We start from the raw sequence: 19,190 nt of genomic DNA on the forward strand, positions 1-19,190 counted from the left end.
TGGATCGGGAAGATCCCCCGGAGGGTATGGCAACCCGCTCCAGTATTCTTGCCTGAATAATTCCATGGAGTCGTTCTGTCTGGTTCAGTCACAGCTTTTGTTGTTGTTGTTCAGTTGCTCAGTTGTGTTGGACTCTTTGTGACCCCATGGACTGCAGCACACCAGGCTTCCCTGTCCTTCACTGTTTCCTGGAGTTTGCTCAAACTCGTGTCCATTAAGTCAATGATGTCATCCAACCATCTCATCCTCTGTCACCCCTTCTCCTACCTTCAGTCTCTCCCACTATCAGGGGCATAGCCTTACCACTCACTAACAATCTGGGCAAGTTATCAAACATCTCTCTTCCTGAGTTTCCTCATCTGAGAATAATGACAATATCTACCTTATGGAGTTTTTGTAAGGACTTATTAAGAGTAGGCATGTAAAGCACTTCACATAGTGCCTGGCACAGAATACCTTGGTATATGTTACTTGTTATTTTTTACTATAATTGCTAAATATAATATGGAGTTTGACAGTCTGTTCCCTTTGAAAATATGGTAAAATTACTTGCCAGTGTTTGCACATCGTATATTTATCTGAAAAAACAATGTTTCATAAATATTTCAAAAATACATACCAATCTTCACAAAAAAACATATTTATATGTCCTGGACTTTTTTCACAGAGTTACATCATCAGAGCAAAGCTTTTGGTATTGAACAAGTTCTTAGCTTTATACTAAAAGAATGTGACTTTTTTGTATTTTTAAAATTTGATCTTTATCGATGAAGTTTTTAAGCAAAGGACCATAAAAAAGTGTACTGATATTTTATTTCAGAAACTATGAGGAAAAATGACAGAACATTACTTAACCTTCTATATGTTTACATTTTAATCAGAAAAAAATCCACACTGCATGTGGATAGTCTTCAAAGCAACTACAAAATACTTTCCTTCACAATGGCCTTGTAAGGTATAGTAAAGCTTTTACAAATCATGTAGCATTGACTGAATAGCAACCAAGCCCACCCATTAATGCTGTCAACAACACCATTTGTTCCTTCTCCGAATGAACTGAGAAGGAACTCTTGGTGGTTGGGGAGTTAAGAGCAAGATGGCTCACAGCTGCTGCTCACTGCCTGTGCTGTTCAGTTCTAGCCAAAACAACTACACCTCCCCCCTAATTTCCTGTGTTTTAAAGTAATAGAGTCTCTGATATTACCGCCTCAGTGCAAGGAGATCAAATCAAAGGCTTGACTCAGACACCAAGCCTATCACAGAGATGTAATTATCCACTCTAGTGAGTGCTTACTCTGTGGATGCAGCTCACCCTTCCTCACGTCTCTAAGCTGAATCAGGTTGCCAGTCTTTTTTCAGCACAGTTTAAAGCATTATTAAGAATAGAGGGGATTACATGAAGGGATATTCTCAACAAAACTTCCAGATTTATTTCTCTTTTCCTTGCTCCTGGGTTTACTTTTCTTGAATGACACTGGTATGTTTAAAGTAAGTCACAATGTCAGATAAGAGAGACAATCTGCCATTAGAGTGAATCCCAGCCCTCTTCTCACCACCATCCTCCTGTCTCCACTAAGAAGAAGATTCAGTGACACTGGGCCCACATGGCAACTACTGGACCAGGGCTGATGCACTCTCAGATGAGGTATTAAGTCTTCCCCAGGTCCCTCCTCCAGCGCAGCCCCTTTGTTTTATCAAGCTGGTACCTTTGGACATTTGAGTCTGGGACTCCATGGAGTAGATCGGTGTGAGTTAGGGACCCTGGTCTGGAGAGTGAGTTGGGGACACCTAATCTACAGGGTGAGTTAGGGATTTGAGGTCTAGAGTGTGAGTTAAGGGCCTCTGATCTAGAATTCTACAGATAGGGAGCCAGGATAGGATTATCATATGTGAAACGAATCACCAGTCCAGGTTCGACATATGATACAGGATGCTCGGGGCTGGTGCACGGGGATGACCCGGAGGGAGGATATGGGGAGGAGGGAGGTGGGAGGGGAGTTCAAGAAGGGGAACACATGTACACCCAGGGTGGATTCATGTCAATGTATGGCAAAACCAACCAATATAATATTGTAAAGTAAAAAAAAAATAAAATGATTACAATTATATGAAAAAAAAAAAAAAGAAAGAAATCCAGTTCTCTACTAGAACTTCTTCCTGGAGATTTTTTTTAAACCAACAATGACATGTCTCTGAGGACAGCTTCCATTCAAAACCATCTTTTCTGAGCTGGGCCACCAACAGAGAGACACATCTCTGATGTCTCTGTGTTTATTTTGTACCAGGCCCTGGGCTCATGTTTTACAGTTACTATCAAAGCAACTCTATGAAGTTAATTTGTCTCCATCTCAGAGAGGCAAAGTAACTGATTCTGGATCTAGTACATGGCATAATTTGAGCCCAGGTGATTTGCTTCCCGATCCTAATGCTAACAGTGAGAATAGTGTGCTGCCCCTCTTTCCGCAGGAAAGGACTTAATTTAACAAAGCAGCCAACAGTTGTACAGTACATGCTAGCTACATGCCAGATACTTCCTAGGAACAAACATAAATTTATTCAATCTTAACAACCCTATAGAGACTATTATTATTCCCACCTCACAGATGAGGAAACTGAGGCACATGGGTGCAAAATACCTTGCCAGCCTTCAGCAGTGAAAGTGAAAGCGCAGAGTCCTAACCACTGGACTACCAGGGAATTCCCCATAGAATCCATTTTTTAAACACTGCTCCATGAGCACCCTGGAGCTCTGTTCATTGAATATGTTAATGATACAACCAATTTTTCATACAGCTGGTCCTTTAATAAGTATATTTTAAGCACTTACGGTAATTGTTATGTCTATGCTGAGATTTATCAAAAGACACAGACCTCCAAATAGAAGAACATGCACATTTGAGACAGTTGAATAATTAATGTAAAGCACTAGGCCCAAAGTGATATGATCTTTACAAAAACTTATGCTAAGATATGCTTATAGGTATTGATGTACAACTTTTCTTTACCCCCTTTGTGGCTTTCTTGGACTTCTCAGTTTGTAATTCCTCCCAAAACTTCTCTCTCTGTTTGTATGTTTGTGTTTTGTGCATTAACATTTTTTTGCATTGAACTCAAGACAATAATCTTACTTCTCTGAGAGTGCAAGAGGATGTAGATTAGACCAGAAAAACTGGATTTGTTCCATTGTCACAAAATTTCTCTGACATCACCAGAGAACAGGGTGTTCCTCAGAAATGCATTCTCTACCTGAACGGAAGTCTCTTTTAGCACCAATGTCATTCTGTTATAGCCATCTTCTCCATGATTGCATTTAATGTGCTACAAAAGTCTGCCTTTGAAAACAGTATTCTGAAACAATAGAATGGAGGGAATGACTTCATTATTATATTCAAGTAGGCCAATGAAGTGTAGAAAGTCTTTTAAGTGACCTCAGACCATGAAGTTTTTATAGTTCTTTTATCTAGTTTTATAATTCATTTTATTCCCTCTGATGTCCTCTGCCCCCTTGCAGGCCATCACTCTTTCCTTGCTACTTCTAAACAAATAGGGGCTCCAGGCCTCTACCAAAAGACTTAGCACTAAACATAAGATGCCTTTAAGTTGTACACACAAACAGAATTAACTAACATTGAATCTCATAACCAGAAAGCTGTGCTCTTTTCAGTTCTTTTTAAGCCATTTAATCAGTTAGTCCCTGGTGGCTCAGAGGTTGAAGCATCTGTCTCCAATGCGGGAGACCCGGTTCAATCCCTGGGTCGGGAAGATCCCCTAAAGAAGGAAACGGTAACCCACTCCAGTATTCTTGCCTGGAGAATCCCATGGACGGAGAAGCCTGGTAGGCTATAGTCCACGGGGTCGCAAAGAGTCGGACACGACTGAGCAACCGGACGGACGGACGGATGGACGGAATCAGTTTAGAGTTAGATGGCTAATTCTCATTTTCGACAAAGATAGAGCAGGGCTGTGTGGCTCAGCCTTTGGCAGGTAAGTCTCCCGCTAGAATCTGATAAGTGTTTTCTTTTTGTTGCATTTATTCATATGTAACTTTCTACTCATGGTAAATGATTCTGGTTTTATGCCCGTAAAGAATTCTCAGTCGAACAGCAGAGCCAGATATATAAACAAGTAACTATAATATAGTTTGGTAAGAGAACTAGTGCGATGCACAACACAGAGGAAGGAGTGATTAACTCAGCTTGGGGAGCAGGAAAGGAAATGAAGGAGAATCCCAGGGACGGGGGAGCCTGGTGGGCTTCCGTCTATGGGGTCACACAGAGTCGGACACGACTGAAGTGACTTGGCAGCAGCGGCAGCAGCAGCAGCAGCAGGCACGAAATAGCGTGCCTGACTCAGGAATACCAGTAATTCAGTCTTACCAAAGCAAAACGTACAAGAAAAAGAACGACAAGACTGAAGGCTAAGTAAGTAGATAGAGGCCAGACTCTGAAGATTCTTCTGTATTATGCTAAGTATTTCCATTTTCTACAATAAGCAATGAGATCCATTAAAAGACTGAGATTTTCTTTATAACTCTGTAGGATTAGCATAGACATCTAAAAAGAAGTTTAGGCTACATTTCATTCCTTAGTCTTAACAGTTTATTCTCTTTTATAGTTTCTTAGTTCCTTTGTTTGGAAATCAGGGTTGATAGTTAAATACTAAAAAAGTAAAACCAAATGAATCACAGAGTGATTGCCACACAAGCAGGCAGAACTGTGTCATTTTGCAATGAAATCCAGCTGTTATTCCTATTCACAATGATGAAAATATATTGTATATAGATTAGTTTAAATCCAAAAAAGGATGAACATTTGAGTAAATGGATTCATCATGGTTTATATCACTTTTCATGGAGTGCTTTATTTTCATTTGAAAAGTTGGCATGAACCCTCATGAACCCAAGTGGTATGTTTCTGTTCCATCGCATGGATTTGAATGTGAGAGGTGGTGGGGATTTCCTCTGACCCTTCTTCCTTGCCTGCTTCTTAACCTACTTCCTGTGTTTGGGCAGTTGGCAGCAGCTCTTTGCTGGACAGCACTAACCACACTAACAGAAGGCCAACAACCAGCGCTACCCATACCTGGAGTTAATTTCATATGTTTTGTTACTCAAGAGATAACCAAATTACAGCTCTATTTATAGCTATTAATTCTTGGTGGTTTTCCAGAAAGTGAGAAATAATGTTACAGAAAATGAAGTTGTTTTTAAAATTAATACTGCTAGAATATTCATTTCCCATGTAACACACCCTTTTCCTTTTACTGAAAACTATACAGATTGTACTTTTCTATAGTTTCTACAGATTTGTCCTGCTTCAAAGGGATGGGTCAACTGCATACCAAATTTTGCATTTAAATTTCCTTTATATTTAGAATTTTTGCTTATTAAAAAGAACTTCTGGGTACCTTTACTTTTCAATTTCTTTACTCAAATATTTATGTAAGTGCCATAAGAAATCATATTTTTAGTTTCCCAGAAAAACTTAAAACATGATGTTTTTGAAGTGTAATTGAAAATAAGAAAGCACTTAACAATTCTTGCTTAACAAATATCATTTCTTCCATTTTTAATCTTTAGATTTGTATGAATATCACTCTTAAGAAATTTTACATCTCATCTTGTCCAGAATCATAAAAACAATTGGCTTCTAAACCTAATACTGTCTCTCCTATATATGTCTTCTATATCTATTAATGGAAATATAGTCACTCAAATGAAATCCTAAAATATAAAACTGCCTTAATTGAAATTGAAACATACATATATATATATATATACAAGGTATTGTATTTCCACGTTAAGACATATTGGTAATACTATATATCTGCCAGCTTTTAAGATTACTTTTGCTTTTTTTCTGGAATTAATTTAGAAAATATGTAATCCCTGTTAGTGTAACTTTATTTGAGATTAAGTCATAGGAATGAGTGTGTTTTCTATTCATTAGTATTATCACACATGGAAATAATGTATAGTTCAACTTTATGAATGTGCAAATGTCTCTTCGCATTTGATATTTCAGCTTCGCCAAACCCAGAAGTCATCAAGATAAATTCCATTCTTGATATAGTAACAAAAGTGGAAGACTACTATCTTAAAGGATATATTGTTGGAGCTATTCATCCTGTTATACAACCTGTGGGGCAGCAAAAACACTTGCCTGCAAGTTACCTATACAGGGTGGTGCTGTCACGCTTGAAATTAAGGTAAGGCTGGTGCTCAAGAAAACTGTCATACTGAGAAGCTGTTAAGAGAGAAAGTTTTCTTTGGCTAAAAGAAAAGAAAGTCTGAACACAGTGATGGAGAATAAAGGATAATTAGAGCTTTTGGCTTAAAGGCACATTTTCCAACAGTTGAATTGGGAGAAGAAAACGTCAATCTCCTTCCTTAAAACTTCTCAGAATTGAGCCCCTTGCAGACAAACAGGTCCTTGATAAGGATGTCAGTGAACAGAAGAAAAGGAAAATAAACTCAAGAAGAGCGGGAACACTCCTGTAGCAACTTCACCAGATAAGGGAGTAACAGTTAGCTCCCTCCAATCACTGGGCTAAAAGAGCTGACTGAACAAGTCCCATTTCACTGAGCATTTTTTCTGAAGTGTCCGAAGTAGTTTTACTAACAGTGTCCACAGAAACTAACTTCCAAAACTTCTACAGCAAAAAGGCCTACATGCTAAGCTCTCATAAACTGGATAGATCTCTCACCAGCTTTTTCAAAAAAATAGGATGTAAAAGTCATCCTTTATAGATTCTTTTTTTAGCTTTTTAAATTTTAATAGCTGCTTTTCCAGACAATACCACAAATGTTTTTCCTAACCTTGCTTGTACATTTGATAGTATTCAAAATACTGTTGTTCCTTACAGGTGGAAAAGTAAAAGTAACCAAACCAATGTCTTTGATACACACATTAAATATTTGTTACACAACTCTTCAACTGTATCAAAATCATCTCAAAGACCAAGGTAGAAATTGTGTTTTCTCTTTACAGTGATGGACTAATAATCACTTTAACTATGAAACGACTAAGCAGAGAAGGGAAAATGAAATAAGAGGGAAAGAGAGACGAAAACAGAAAGATTGGGGGAAAAGAAAAGACTTTTCTGCTACTGAATAACTAACTACCCACTTGGACACTCTGAGAGGACATGTCCACAACCAGCTTTCTCCATGACAGGGTGCCACATCAGGTCTTTACTAGTTCAAGCATTACTAGGTAAATAGGCCACTTACCACACAGTTGCAACACTTTATGTCCTAACTACAAATCTTATAAACCATGGATAAGTTATTTTTCTCTTTTTGCATTACTTCAAATAGATTTAGCAGTGCCCTGCCATGGCTAAGAATAATTAAGGGGGGAAGGTGAGAAAAGAAGAAAAAGGAAAAAGATAGGACAATATTTATCTGCACTTAAAAAGGATCGCTTTTGCACAATAATGAGGTATAGCTGTGATCTAAAATCATTTCTCATAACATCAAAACAATGGACATGTAGTTTTTCTTTCGTGTTAAATTAGAAATTAAATTCTTAGAGATTTTAACCAAGGTAATCTAAATAGAAATTATTATGTTTTTTCTGATAATTTTACATAAGAAGACAACCATTAAGGTTGAAATAACAAAAAAAAGGAATACCTTGACCTTATTTGTGAGTATTTCACTTATTTTCACATGATCTTATTAGTTAAAAATTAGCAACTGGCTTCCAACCATAAACATATTCTCTGTTACAGCACGAAGCATTCGACAGCACCCAGTGGACAAAGACGCCCAAGGCTTGTGATTGAGGAATGTCCTCTAACTTATGAGACACAAACAAATGATGCAACAAAAGAACTGATAGAAAAGGTACTAAAATACATGTTTTTTCATGGGATATTGAGAAATATTTCATATTTCTTCATCAGTTTCCTTTCCTACATTAAAAAAAATAGGGAAATGATAGGTGACTTAGTCTACTAGACTTTAAAACAAATTGAAGCACATTACCAAATTGTAGAATTAAAAACAGAAACAGAGGCCAGTGAAACAGAATGGAAATGCCAGAAATAAATTAATACATATATAAGAAGTTTCATAACAACCCTGATAAATAAAATGGAGGAATAACCATTACTTAGTAAATGGTGCTGGGGAAATGGGCAATCGATCAGTAGAAAATAGACTCCACACATTTCACATAAAATAAAGAGTTAAATTTTTCAAGTTCAAAAAATCCAAAAGAAAATGAAAGACTGGACATATTTAATTATAAGAGTAGGTGCATGAATTTGAGTTTGAATATATAAATATAATTATATACTAGGAAAAAAAGAATCCGGAGAAATGGTCAAGAAATGTGTCTTACGGAAGCTTCGTTTTCAGAGTATATAGGAAATGAACACAAAAGCATTCAGTCTTGAATGGACCGCAATCCATAGAAAGTACAAAAGAAAACACAAATAATGAAGAAACGTTTAACAAAGCGTTCAATATAACTAATAAATTTTAAAGTAAGTAAAAACTGAGAAGTAATACCTCACCAGTATGAACTGAGAAATTAAATTGAAAATATTAAATTCAGTACTGTAAAGACCTTTAAGAAAAAATTCAAATATATTCATATACAATGCAGTTAGCACTCGAATAAATTAGTACAGTGAATATCAATTTGGTAATAATCATAAATCTCATTTTATTTTCCTTTTTAGGAATCTATCCCAGGAAATTAACTGAAAAGGGAAACGCCATATTTATACAAAGATACCTTAAATAGGGGCCAAATTCTCAACAACTGGAAAACTGAGAAGGAGGCAATGGTCGATCAATAAGATAGAATATTTGATGGGCATTGAACATGACAAGTACATTGGCTGTTGAGACAAAAATATCTATTCAATAGAACTTAATAAACCTTAAATGAAAAATTAAACACTATATGTATATTGATTGAAAAAATTGTACACTCATAAGTATTTGAAGTTGACAGGATTTGATGGCTAAAGTTTGAATTTTTTTAACTTTAGTTGCATTGCATATATGTAAGGTTTAGCTTTATTTAAATGAATACAGCCAAAAACTTAAGGCATTTCCTGTCAAATAAGAAACCAAAATTTGTTCACTGTTTTTATTGTGTTGCTCCCAAGCCTTAAATGACCGTGTGAGTAAGACTATCTGTGGCTTGTGTTTTGCCACTTATAGCAGCTAAGTATTTCCCATTTAGATATAAAGTCACCATTCATTAAGGATTTTTAGGAAGAGTTTTCAAAACTAGATTTTTATAAACAAGGTACTCACACTATTTACTACTACTATTCTGGGAAATATTTTTTTATGGGAATAAATTCACTCTAGAAACAAAAATGAAACTGCTAATTTAGTCTTAATAGATCATCATGAGAGCCCTTGTTTTGCATTTGACTTCCTGAAAACAGTTAAAGATCTATTTAAACAGGAAAGTACTGTTATTTCAGCAATTAGAGTAATGGACTTATTTTATGAAGAGAACAGCTTCAGGAAACATGGCATGTGAAATGTTTGAACATTGCCCCGTGTATGAACAAGAGCAATAGATAAATGCCAAATACTATTTTTGAACAAATGCCTTATGTAAAGAGTTGATTATTGAACAGCTAGATTTTAAGTTATTTTAATATTATGTCAATGTTTGCTCTTTATTTAATTTAGATTTACAAATGTTTTCCCTAGGATTTTTAAATAAAAAACATTAAAAACATCAGTCTTCTAAATTAAAAATGGAAAAGACAGTACTATTCCATAAGATAACCAAACTTTTCCAGACAAAACTTTTTAGTAATAGAGAAAGCCTTCTGCACTTTTTCACCCAAATCAACAAATAAGACCTAGAAAAAGCACTTTAACCTGCCTCCTTACCACATCTCCTCTCCTCTCCCAGGAGTCCTGATATAAAGGACAATTTATGGTTATTTTTGAAGCTTATTGCAGTGCTACAATCTTAATGTGTTAATTTATAGGAGTAAATGATAGTGTGTCAGCAGTGTTTGTCCTAGCTCCAAATACCCATACCCTCTGCCTGGCTCAGAATTCCCTCCTCTTTGGCCAGAGCTAAGTTACAGTCGGCCCCTTTAAGTGGATATTGCAGCCTGATTTCACCCTGCTTCTTCTTCTTTTTTTAAAAAATATCTATTTATTCAGCTGCACGGGTCTTAGTTGGGTTTCCCCAGTGGCTCAGCAGTAAAGAATCTGCCTGCAATGCAAGAGCTATAGGAGACACAGGCTAGATATCTGGGTCTGGAAGATCCCCTGGAGGAGGGCATAGCGACCCACTGCAGTAGTCTTGCTTGGAGAATCCCATGGACAGAGGACCCTGGCAGGCTACAGTCCATAGGGTTGCAAAGAGTTTGTCACAATTGAAGTGACTTGGAACACACACATGGTCTTAGCTGTGCCATGCAGAATCTTTAGTGATAGCGTGCAGACTCTTAGTTGGGCATGTGAGATCTAGTTCCCTGAGCAGGGACTGAACTTGGGCACCCTGCACTGGAAGCACGGAGTCTTAGCCACTGGACCACCAGGGAAGTCCCTCACCACTCTTCTTACTGGCCTTTTTCATGCCCTCTCATTTCTGACTATAGATGTTTGCACTTGCAATCCGCATCATAACTCTTTCTTCCCCTTCCAAGTAAATTTAAAACACTTAAAACATTTAAAGCAGTGACAATATAAAAGATGTTGTTATTTCTTCATTTTAACGTATTTAACGAATACTTATAGAGCACCTATAGGTACAAAACATTGCAACACAAAAATGAGTAAGATAGTGCCTACCCTCAAAAGAATTGTGTTTAACACAGGAGAAAGACATGACACAAAAAGAACAAAGAAATGATGCAAAAGCAGAGAAAGAAAAGTGCGAAGTGTGAAAATAATCACTCTTAAGCTCTCAAATGATTTCACTGGCATTGTCATGTGTTTCTGAACCCTACTCAGTAACTGACAAGATTGAATCTAATTATGTGTATTTGGCCCAGAAAGGAGACAATAGCTTCAAGAAATGAGCAGATCAGAGTGGGAGTATGAATTTGGCTTATGTATATATATACACAGTTGTCAAAAAAAAGTCTTTTAACATTTTTCTTTACCTATATCAAGCAAACAAGGCTGCATATTTTCTGCTTTTAAATTAATGTCTCTTCTTTATTAACTAAGATGTATTTGGTAATGTTATTTTTGAGCATTTCTTAGAATAGCTTTATATTTTACTTCAACTGGAGAAACCATTGTTAACAGGGCTGCAAAAATCATGCTATAGAATTATTAGTTCTTCCCAAATAATAACCTTTTGGAGAAAATACAGTTCTTGTTTTCATAATTTCTAAAGTGTATTAGATCTGTTTGAAGAAGTCAGAATAATAGTGTGACACTGTCTTAGGCTTGGTGCTGTATTAGAGATCATTAGTTTGTTTATGAATAGGCCTTTAGTTACTGGTCGATTTACTCCTTTTCTAATGGATTTCCTTAATAAGCCTAAAGATTAATTGATAAAGTAATCAATGTAAATGAAGTTTACATTTTGTTCTACCATCTCTTTTTAAACCTCAGGTTAATGTAGCTGCTAAAAGAGGAATGAGATTTGTTGGATTCATATCACAGAACTACCCACCACTTAAATTCTGCAATGGAACCAACCATGATGGAGACATTGAATCAACACTGCATGTGAGACACAGTCCAGAGGAAAACTGTAAAAACTGGAATGAAGGAACATTAAGTGGGCAATCGTCTGAAAGTGGAATCGAGGAAGAACTGCATCATGAAAGCGGACAGTGTCAAATGGAACCAGATGGCAGCCCCAGTTTCTTTAAATCAAGAAAAGGAGAAGGTAATAATAGACAAGAAAAGTAGAAATAGAATCTATATTCATTTAAATTTAGCAAAAATATGTTTTGAAGGGTTTTTAACAAATATGAGACAAATTAGATCTCTAAAGATTAATGAATAAACTTGTATAAACTTGTCTTGATTTTTTTTAATTATTACAGATGGATGTAAGGTAGGGCAGTTTTCCAAACAGTTATCCCTGGCATGGTCATACACCATCCATGTATTGAAACTTTGTGTTAAAAATTGGCTTCCATTTAATCATGAGCCAACAACTCTGTAAAATGGAGTCTGTGCATGTGTACCAAAAAAGTGATTCTGTAAAGAAAGCTGTTCTGATTTATGTTTTTCCCTAAAAACAGTCTGTGAGAATTTTAGTTTTGGCCTTTCCCATTTCATGGATGGTTTTCACCTTTGAAGTTAATTGGCTTCCTTTAATCACCAATTAGAATATGAGAATGCACATCATGATGAAACAATTAATATAACAATAGTGCCTGCATCCTTAAATAACTTTAAACAATAGTTTTATTCTTCTTTGCAGCTAGCAAGTCTTCCCAAGAAACTGAGAGTATTTTGGACTGTTCTAAGTTTTCTGGTACATTTATGGGCATGCTTTAAAAAGCACTAATAGAGAAAATCAAAGACTGTGTAAACCTTAGAGCTGGGAGTTTGCAGTCAGACTGCCTCAGTGTCTTTATAGAAAGGTGTTGCTGTGATAAATAGAAATGAGATGTCTACAAAGTGCTTATTCTGCCTTGCGCAGAATAGACTCTGTATTAAGTTAGCTGCTATTAACTGATCCTTTGATCAGTCTTGGTGCTGAGGCCACATGCACTGGTGATACCAGCTTTCTGGGTTGTGGTGAGATTGCTCAATATTTGTGCATGGCAGACACTCATTGGGTCACAGTCAGCATGACTTCCTTAAGAAAGAACCAGGAGCATTTCCCAACTCATCATCTCACCACCTCACCACCACCAATACCATTCCATTTTTCTTAACCAGTGCTTTAGCTAACTGGGGCTTCCCTGGTGGCTCAGAGGTTAAAGCATCTGCCTGCAATGCGGGAGACCTGGGTTCGATCCCTGAGTTTGATCCCTGGGTCAGGAAGATCCCCTGGAGAAGGAAATGGCAACCCACTCCAGTATTCTTGCCTGGAGAATCCCGTGGACGGAGGAACCTGGTGGGCTATAGTCCACGGGGTTGCAAAGAGTCGGACATGACTGAACAACTTCACACACTTAGCTAACTACCACGCTGATTTTCCTGCAGTGTGAAAAATTTAGGAATGTAAGAGTGAACAAGTGTTAGAATTATGGTCAGAGAGCTACCTATTATATTCTGTCCACATGTGTGCTGCATGATAAGTCCGACTCTTTGCGACCCTATGGACTGTAACCCACCAGGCTTCTCTGTCCATGGGACTCTCCAGGCAAGAATACTGGAGTGGGTTGCCATACCCTCCTTCAGGGGATCTTCCTGACCCAGGGATTGAACCCAAGTCTCCTGCATCTTGTGCATTGGCAGGAGGGTTCTTTACCACTAGGGCCACCTGGTATCCATGGCTATTTTTAAACTACTGCTCATTCCCATCCTGACTTTGATTAGATCAAATGTCTATTCCTAAACTCCAAATCAAATATGCTACTTAATTATCAGTCTTTAGATTCTGCTTTCTATTTAGTTTATTTTAAAACCCTGATAACTTTTCTATGCCAGGGGTTGGTTCTTAACTTTTGGTGCAGGTGGTTGGGAGTAGACACAAAATAAAGACCTCTTGGAGAGTCTGGTGAAATCCATGGAGACTCACCCAGAAAAACACAGATAACACACATATCCCTAATACTATCTGTGATGCAAATGACGTTAGACTTCCTAATGCACAACCAATAATGTGGGTCCATGGACCTCCAAGTTAAGAATTTGCTAGCTTAAAGTAGTATGCATTCTAGAGTCACTTTTACATATGTATCCAAGGAATGAATAATGTTTGTAATAACAGAAATTCAGTAATAATGTCTATTTTTATCAACAGGAGAAAAGTAAACTCTAATGCTGTGTAGCAGTTAAACTAAATGAACAAGACCTACATGTATTAATTATACTTCTAAAGCATAATGTTGAACAAGAAAATTAACTTATAGATTGATACATACAACACACCATTTTTTAAAAATTTTAAATTGCAAAACATCATCATGTGTATAGACATGTATTTTAAAGAATAGACGTACTTGCATGAGAACGATTAACACCAAATTCATTACAGTAGCTATTTCTGGAGATACATCATGAGCCTTAACTACACACATCTCTCATTTCCTTGAAAAAGCTCTGACGCAAACATGGCCCAAAGTTAACATTTGATAAAACTTGCATGGTAGGTAATTTTATTATTCTCTGTGCCTGTTTGTATGCTTGAAATAGCTCATGATTAATTAAATTAAAAAAAAAAATTTTAGTAATCTTTTCCCTTTTTTCTTCCTTCTGAACACCAATCCTCAGATAACAAGTTGTATACAGTCTTCAATGTTTTCGATGATGAATCAACCTGCTGGAATTATCAGGAAGGCATCCTGTCAATGAAAGTAACAAGAAAAGGCTCTGTCATTAGTACACTTGATGCTGATTGGCTGGAGTTAACTACATTTTATTATAAACAAGGCTTGTCTTTAATTGATTCGTTTGTATGCTGGGAAACATCTAAAGGTAAATTTTATATTATATGTTGATACCTAAAAAATTTGACCTGTGTCAGAATTGGTGGAAATGTTTTTGCATCACAAGTTCAATGGCTGAAAGGACAGATATTATTACTAACAAAAAAGATTCTAATTATTGCACAGTTCAGTTTAGTTCAGTTGCCCAATCGTGTCCAACTATGTGACCCCATGAATTGCAGCACACCAGGCCTCCCTGTACATCACAAACTCCCGGTGTTTACCCAACCTCATGCCCATTGAGTAGGTGATGCCATCCAACCATCTCATCCTATGTCATCCCCTTCTCCTGCCGTCAAACTTTCTCAGCATCAGGGTCTTTTAAATTGAGTCAGCTCTTCACATCAGGTGGCCAAAGTATTGGAGTTTCAGCTTCAACATCAGTCCTTCCAATGAACACCGAGGACTGATCTCCTTTAGGATGGACTGTTTGGGTCGCCTTGCAGTCCAAGGGACTCTCAAGAGTTTTTTCCAGCACCACAGTTCAAAACTGTCAATTCTTCAGTGCTCAGCTTTCTTTATAGTCAAACTCTCACCTCCATACATGACTACTGGAAAAACCATAGTCTTAACTAGATGGACCTTTGTTGGCAAAGTAATGTCTCTGCTTTTTAATATGCTGTCTAGGTTGGTCATAACTTTCCTTTCAAGGAGTTCAGTTCAGTCGTTCAGTAGCGTCCGATTCTTTGCGACCCCATGAATCACAGCACGCCAGGCCTCCCTGTCCATCACCAACTCCCGGAGTTCACCCAAACTCATGTCCATCGAGTCGGTGATGTCATCGAGCCATCTCATTCTCTGTCGTCCCCGTCTCCTCCCGCCCCCAATCCCTTCCAGCATCAGGGTCTTTTCCAGTGAGTCAACTCGTCGCATGAGGTGGCCAAAGTATTGGATCTTCAGCTTTAGCATCAGTCCTTCCAATGAACATCCAGGATTGATCTCCTTTAGAATGGACTGGTTGGATCTCCTTGCAGATCCAAGGGACTCTCAAGAGTTTTCTCCAGCACCACAGTTCAAAATCATCAATTCTCTGGCAATCAGCTTTCTTCACAGGCCAACTCTCACATCCATACATGACCACAGGAAAAACCGTAGCCTTGACTAGACGGACCTTGGTTGGCAAAGTAATGTCTCTGCTTTTTAATATGCTATCTAGATTGGTCATAACTTTCCTTCCAAGGAGTAAGCATCCTTTAATTTCATGGCTGCAATCAGCATCTGCAGTGATTTTGGAGCCCAAAAAAACAAAGTCTGACACTGTTTCCACTGTTTCCCCATCTATTTCCCATGAAGTGTTGGGACCAAATGCCATGATCTTCGTTTTCTGAATGTTGAGCTTCAAGCCAACCTTTTCACTCTCCTCTTTCACTTTCATCAAGAGGCTTTTTAGTTCCTCTTCACTTTCTGCCATAAGGGTGGTGTCATCTGCATATCTGAGGTTATTGATATTTCTCCCAGCAATCTTGATTCCAGCTGGTGCTTCTTCCAACTCAGCATTCCTCATGATGCACTCTGCATATAAATTAAATAAGCAGGGTGACAATATACAACCTTGATGTACTCCTTTTCCTATTTGGAACCAGTCTGTTGTTCCATGTCCAGTTCTAACTGTTGCTTCCTGACCTGCATACAGGTTTCTCAAGAGGCAGGTCAGGTGGTCTGGGATTCCCATCTCTTTCAGAATCTTCCACAGTTTATTGTGATCCACACAGTCAAAGGCTTTGGCATAGTCAATGAAGCAGAAATAGATGTTTTCCTGGAACTCTCTTGCTTTCTCCATGATCCAGTGGATGTTGGCAATTTGATCTCTGGTTCCTCTGCCCTTTCTAAAACCTGCTTGAACATTTGGAAGTTCACGGTTCACATACTGCTGAAGCCTGGCTTGGAGAATTGTGAGCATGACTTTACTAGCATGTAAATGAGATGAGTGCAATTGTGCAGTAGTTTGAGCATTCTTTGGCATTGCCTTTCTTTGGGATTGGAATGAAGACTGACCTTTTCCAGTCCTGTGGCCACTGCTGAGTTTTCCAAATTTGCTGGCATACTGAGTGCACCACTTTCACAGCATCATCTTTCAGGATTTGAAATAGCTCAACTGGAATTCCATCACCTCCACTAGCTTTGTTCATAGTGATGCTTTCTAAAGCCCACTTGACTTCACAGTCCAAGATGTCTGGCACCAGGTGAGTGATCATTCCATTGTGATTATCTTGGTCGTGAAGATCTTTTTTGTACAGTTCTTCTGTGTATTCTTGCCACCTCTTCTTAATATCTTCTGCTTCTATTAGGTCCATACCATTTCTGTCCTTTATCAAGCCCATCTTTGCATGAAATGTTCCCTTGATATCTCTAATTTTCTTGAAAAGATCTCTTGTTTTTCCTGTTCTGTTGTTTTCCTCTATTTCTTTGCATTGATCACTGAGGAAGGCTTTCTTATGTCTCCTTGCTATTCTTTGGAACTCTGCATTCAGATGCTTATATTTTTCCTTTTCTCCTTTGCTTTTTGCTTCTCTTCTTTTCACAGCTATTTGTAAGGCCTCCTCAGACAGCCATTTTGCTTTTTTGCATTTCTTTTCCATGGGGATGGTCTTGGTCCCTGTCTCCTGTACAATGTCACGAACCTCCGTCCTCAGTTCATCAGGCACTCTATCAGATCTTGTCCCTTAAATCTATTTCTTACTTCCACTGTATAATCATAAAGGATTTGATTTAGGTCATATCTGAATGGTCTAGTAGTTTTCCCTACTTTCTTCAATTTCAGTCTGAATTTGGCAATAAGGAGTTCATGATCTGAGCCACAGTCAGCTCCTGGTCTTGTTTTTGCTAACTGTATACAGCTTCTCCATCTTTGGCTGCAAAGAATATAATCAATCTGATTTCGGTGTCGGCCATCTGGTGATGTCCATGTGTAGAGTCTTCTCTTGTGTTGTTGGAAGAGGGTGTTTGCTATGACCAGTGCGTTCTCTTGGCAAAACTCTATTAGCCTTTGCCCTGCTTCATTTCGTGCTACAAGACCAAATTTGCCTGTTACTCCAGGTGTTTCTTGACTTCCTACTTTTGCATTCCAGTCCCGTTTAATGAAAAGGACATCTTTTTTGGGTGTTAGTTCTAAAAGATCTTGTAGGTCTTCATAGAACCGTTCAACGTCGGCTTCTTCAGCGTTACTGGTTGGGGCATAGACTTGGATTACTGTAATATTGAATGGTTTGCCTTGGAAATGAACAGAGATCATTCTGTCGTTTTTAAGATTACATCCAAGTATTGCATTTCGGACTCTTTTGTTGACCATGATGGCTACTCCATTTCTTCTAAGGGATTTCTACCCACAGTAGTAGATACAATGGTCATCTGAGTTAAATTCACCCATTCCAGTCCATTTTAGTTCACTGATTCCTAGAATGTCTATGTTCACTCTTGTCATCTCCTGTTTGACCACTTCCAATTTGCCTTGATTCATGGACCTAACATTCCAGGTTCCTATGCAATATTGCTCTTTACAGCATCGGACCTTGCTTCTATCACCAGTCACATCCACAACTGGGTATTTGTTTCGCTTTGGCTCCATCCCTTCATTCTTTCTGGAGTTATTTCTCCACTGATCTCCAGTAGCATACTGGGTACCTACCGACCTGGGGAATTCCTCATTCAGTATCCTATCATTTTGCCTTTTGATACTGTTCATGGGGTTCTCAAGGCAAGTATACTGAAGTGGTTTGCCATTCCCTTCTCCAGTGGACCACATTCTGTCAGACCTCTCCACCATGACCCGTCTGTCTTGGGTGGCCCCACACAGCATGATAAGCGTCTTTTAATTTCATGGCTGCAATCAGCATCTGCAGTGATTTTGGAGCCCCCAAAAATAAAGTCTGACACTGTTTCCACTGTTTCCCCATCTATTTCCCATGAAGTGATGGGACGAGATGCCATGATCTTCGTTTTCTGAATGTTGAGCTTCAAGCCAAACTTTTCACTCTCCTCTTTCACCCTCATCAAGAGGCCTTTGAGTTCCTCTTCACTTTCTGCCATAAGGGTGGTGTCATCTGCATATCTGAGATTATTGATATTTCTCCCGGCAATCTTGATTCTAGCTTGTGCTTCTTCCAGCCCAGCGTTCCTCATGATGTACTCTGCATATAAGTCAAACAAACAGGGTGACAATATACAACCTTGACGTACTCCTGGTCATACCTGAATGGTCTAGTGGTTTTCTCCACTTTCTTCAATTTAAGTCTGAATTTGGCAATTTCACATGCAACTTTAATATAAAATCTTAACAATCCTGTGTGGTACTATTGTAAAGTTTGCTGTTGGGTTGTAACTATCAGAAATAGACAAACCTCGATGTGATCAACTAGTAAAATTTTCCAAGTAAGATGTATTATAGCAGCCCAATCAGGAGGCATATGATGATATTTAACAATTACTATCCAAATTTATTACACTAGCCCAGTTTTGGATCGGAGAAGGCAATGACAACCCACTCCAATACTCTTGCCTGGAAAATTCCATAGACAGAGGAGCCTGGTAGGATGCAGTCCATGAGGTTGCTAAGAGTCAGACACGACTGAGCAACTTCACTTTCACTTTTCACTCTCATGCATTGGAGAAGGAAATGGCAACCCACT

General features: G+C 38.1%; 1 protein-coding gene across 2 annotated transcripts in view; it reads left to right on the forward strand.

The window, feature by feature from the left end:
• RFTN2 (raftlin family member 2) overlaps positions 1 to 19,190 on the forward strand; it is a 65,882-nt gene that overhangs the window by 9,060 nt on the left and 37,632 nt on the right. For both annotated transcript variants that reach the window (XM_055398969.2, XM_055398970.2), the window contains exons 3-6: positions 6,024 to 6,207; positions 7,735 to 7,849; positions 11,564 to 11,843; positions 14,351 to 14,554. In XM_055398969.2, coding sequence (XP_055254944.1) covers positions 6,024 to 6,207; positions 7,735 to 7,849; positions 11,564 to 11,843; positions 14,351 to 14,554 — 783 coding nt within the window. The remainder of the gene's footprint in view (positions 1 to 6,023; positions 6,208 to 7,734; positions 7,850 to 11,563; positions 11,844 to 14,350; positions 14,555 to 19,190) is intronic.

This window comes from Moschus berezovskii, chromosome 2, assembly GCF_049115385.1.
Source record: "Moschus berezovskii isolate FMDL1 chromosome 2, NW_MosBer_1.0, whole genome shotgun sequence".
NCBI lineage: Eukaryota > Metazoa > Chordata > Mammalia > Artiodactyla > Moschidae > Moschus > Moschus berezovskii.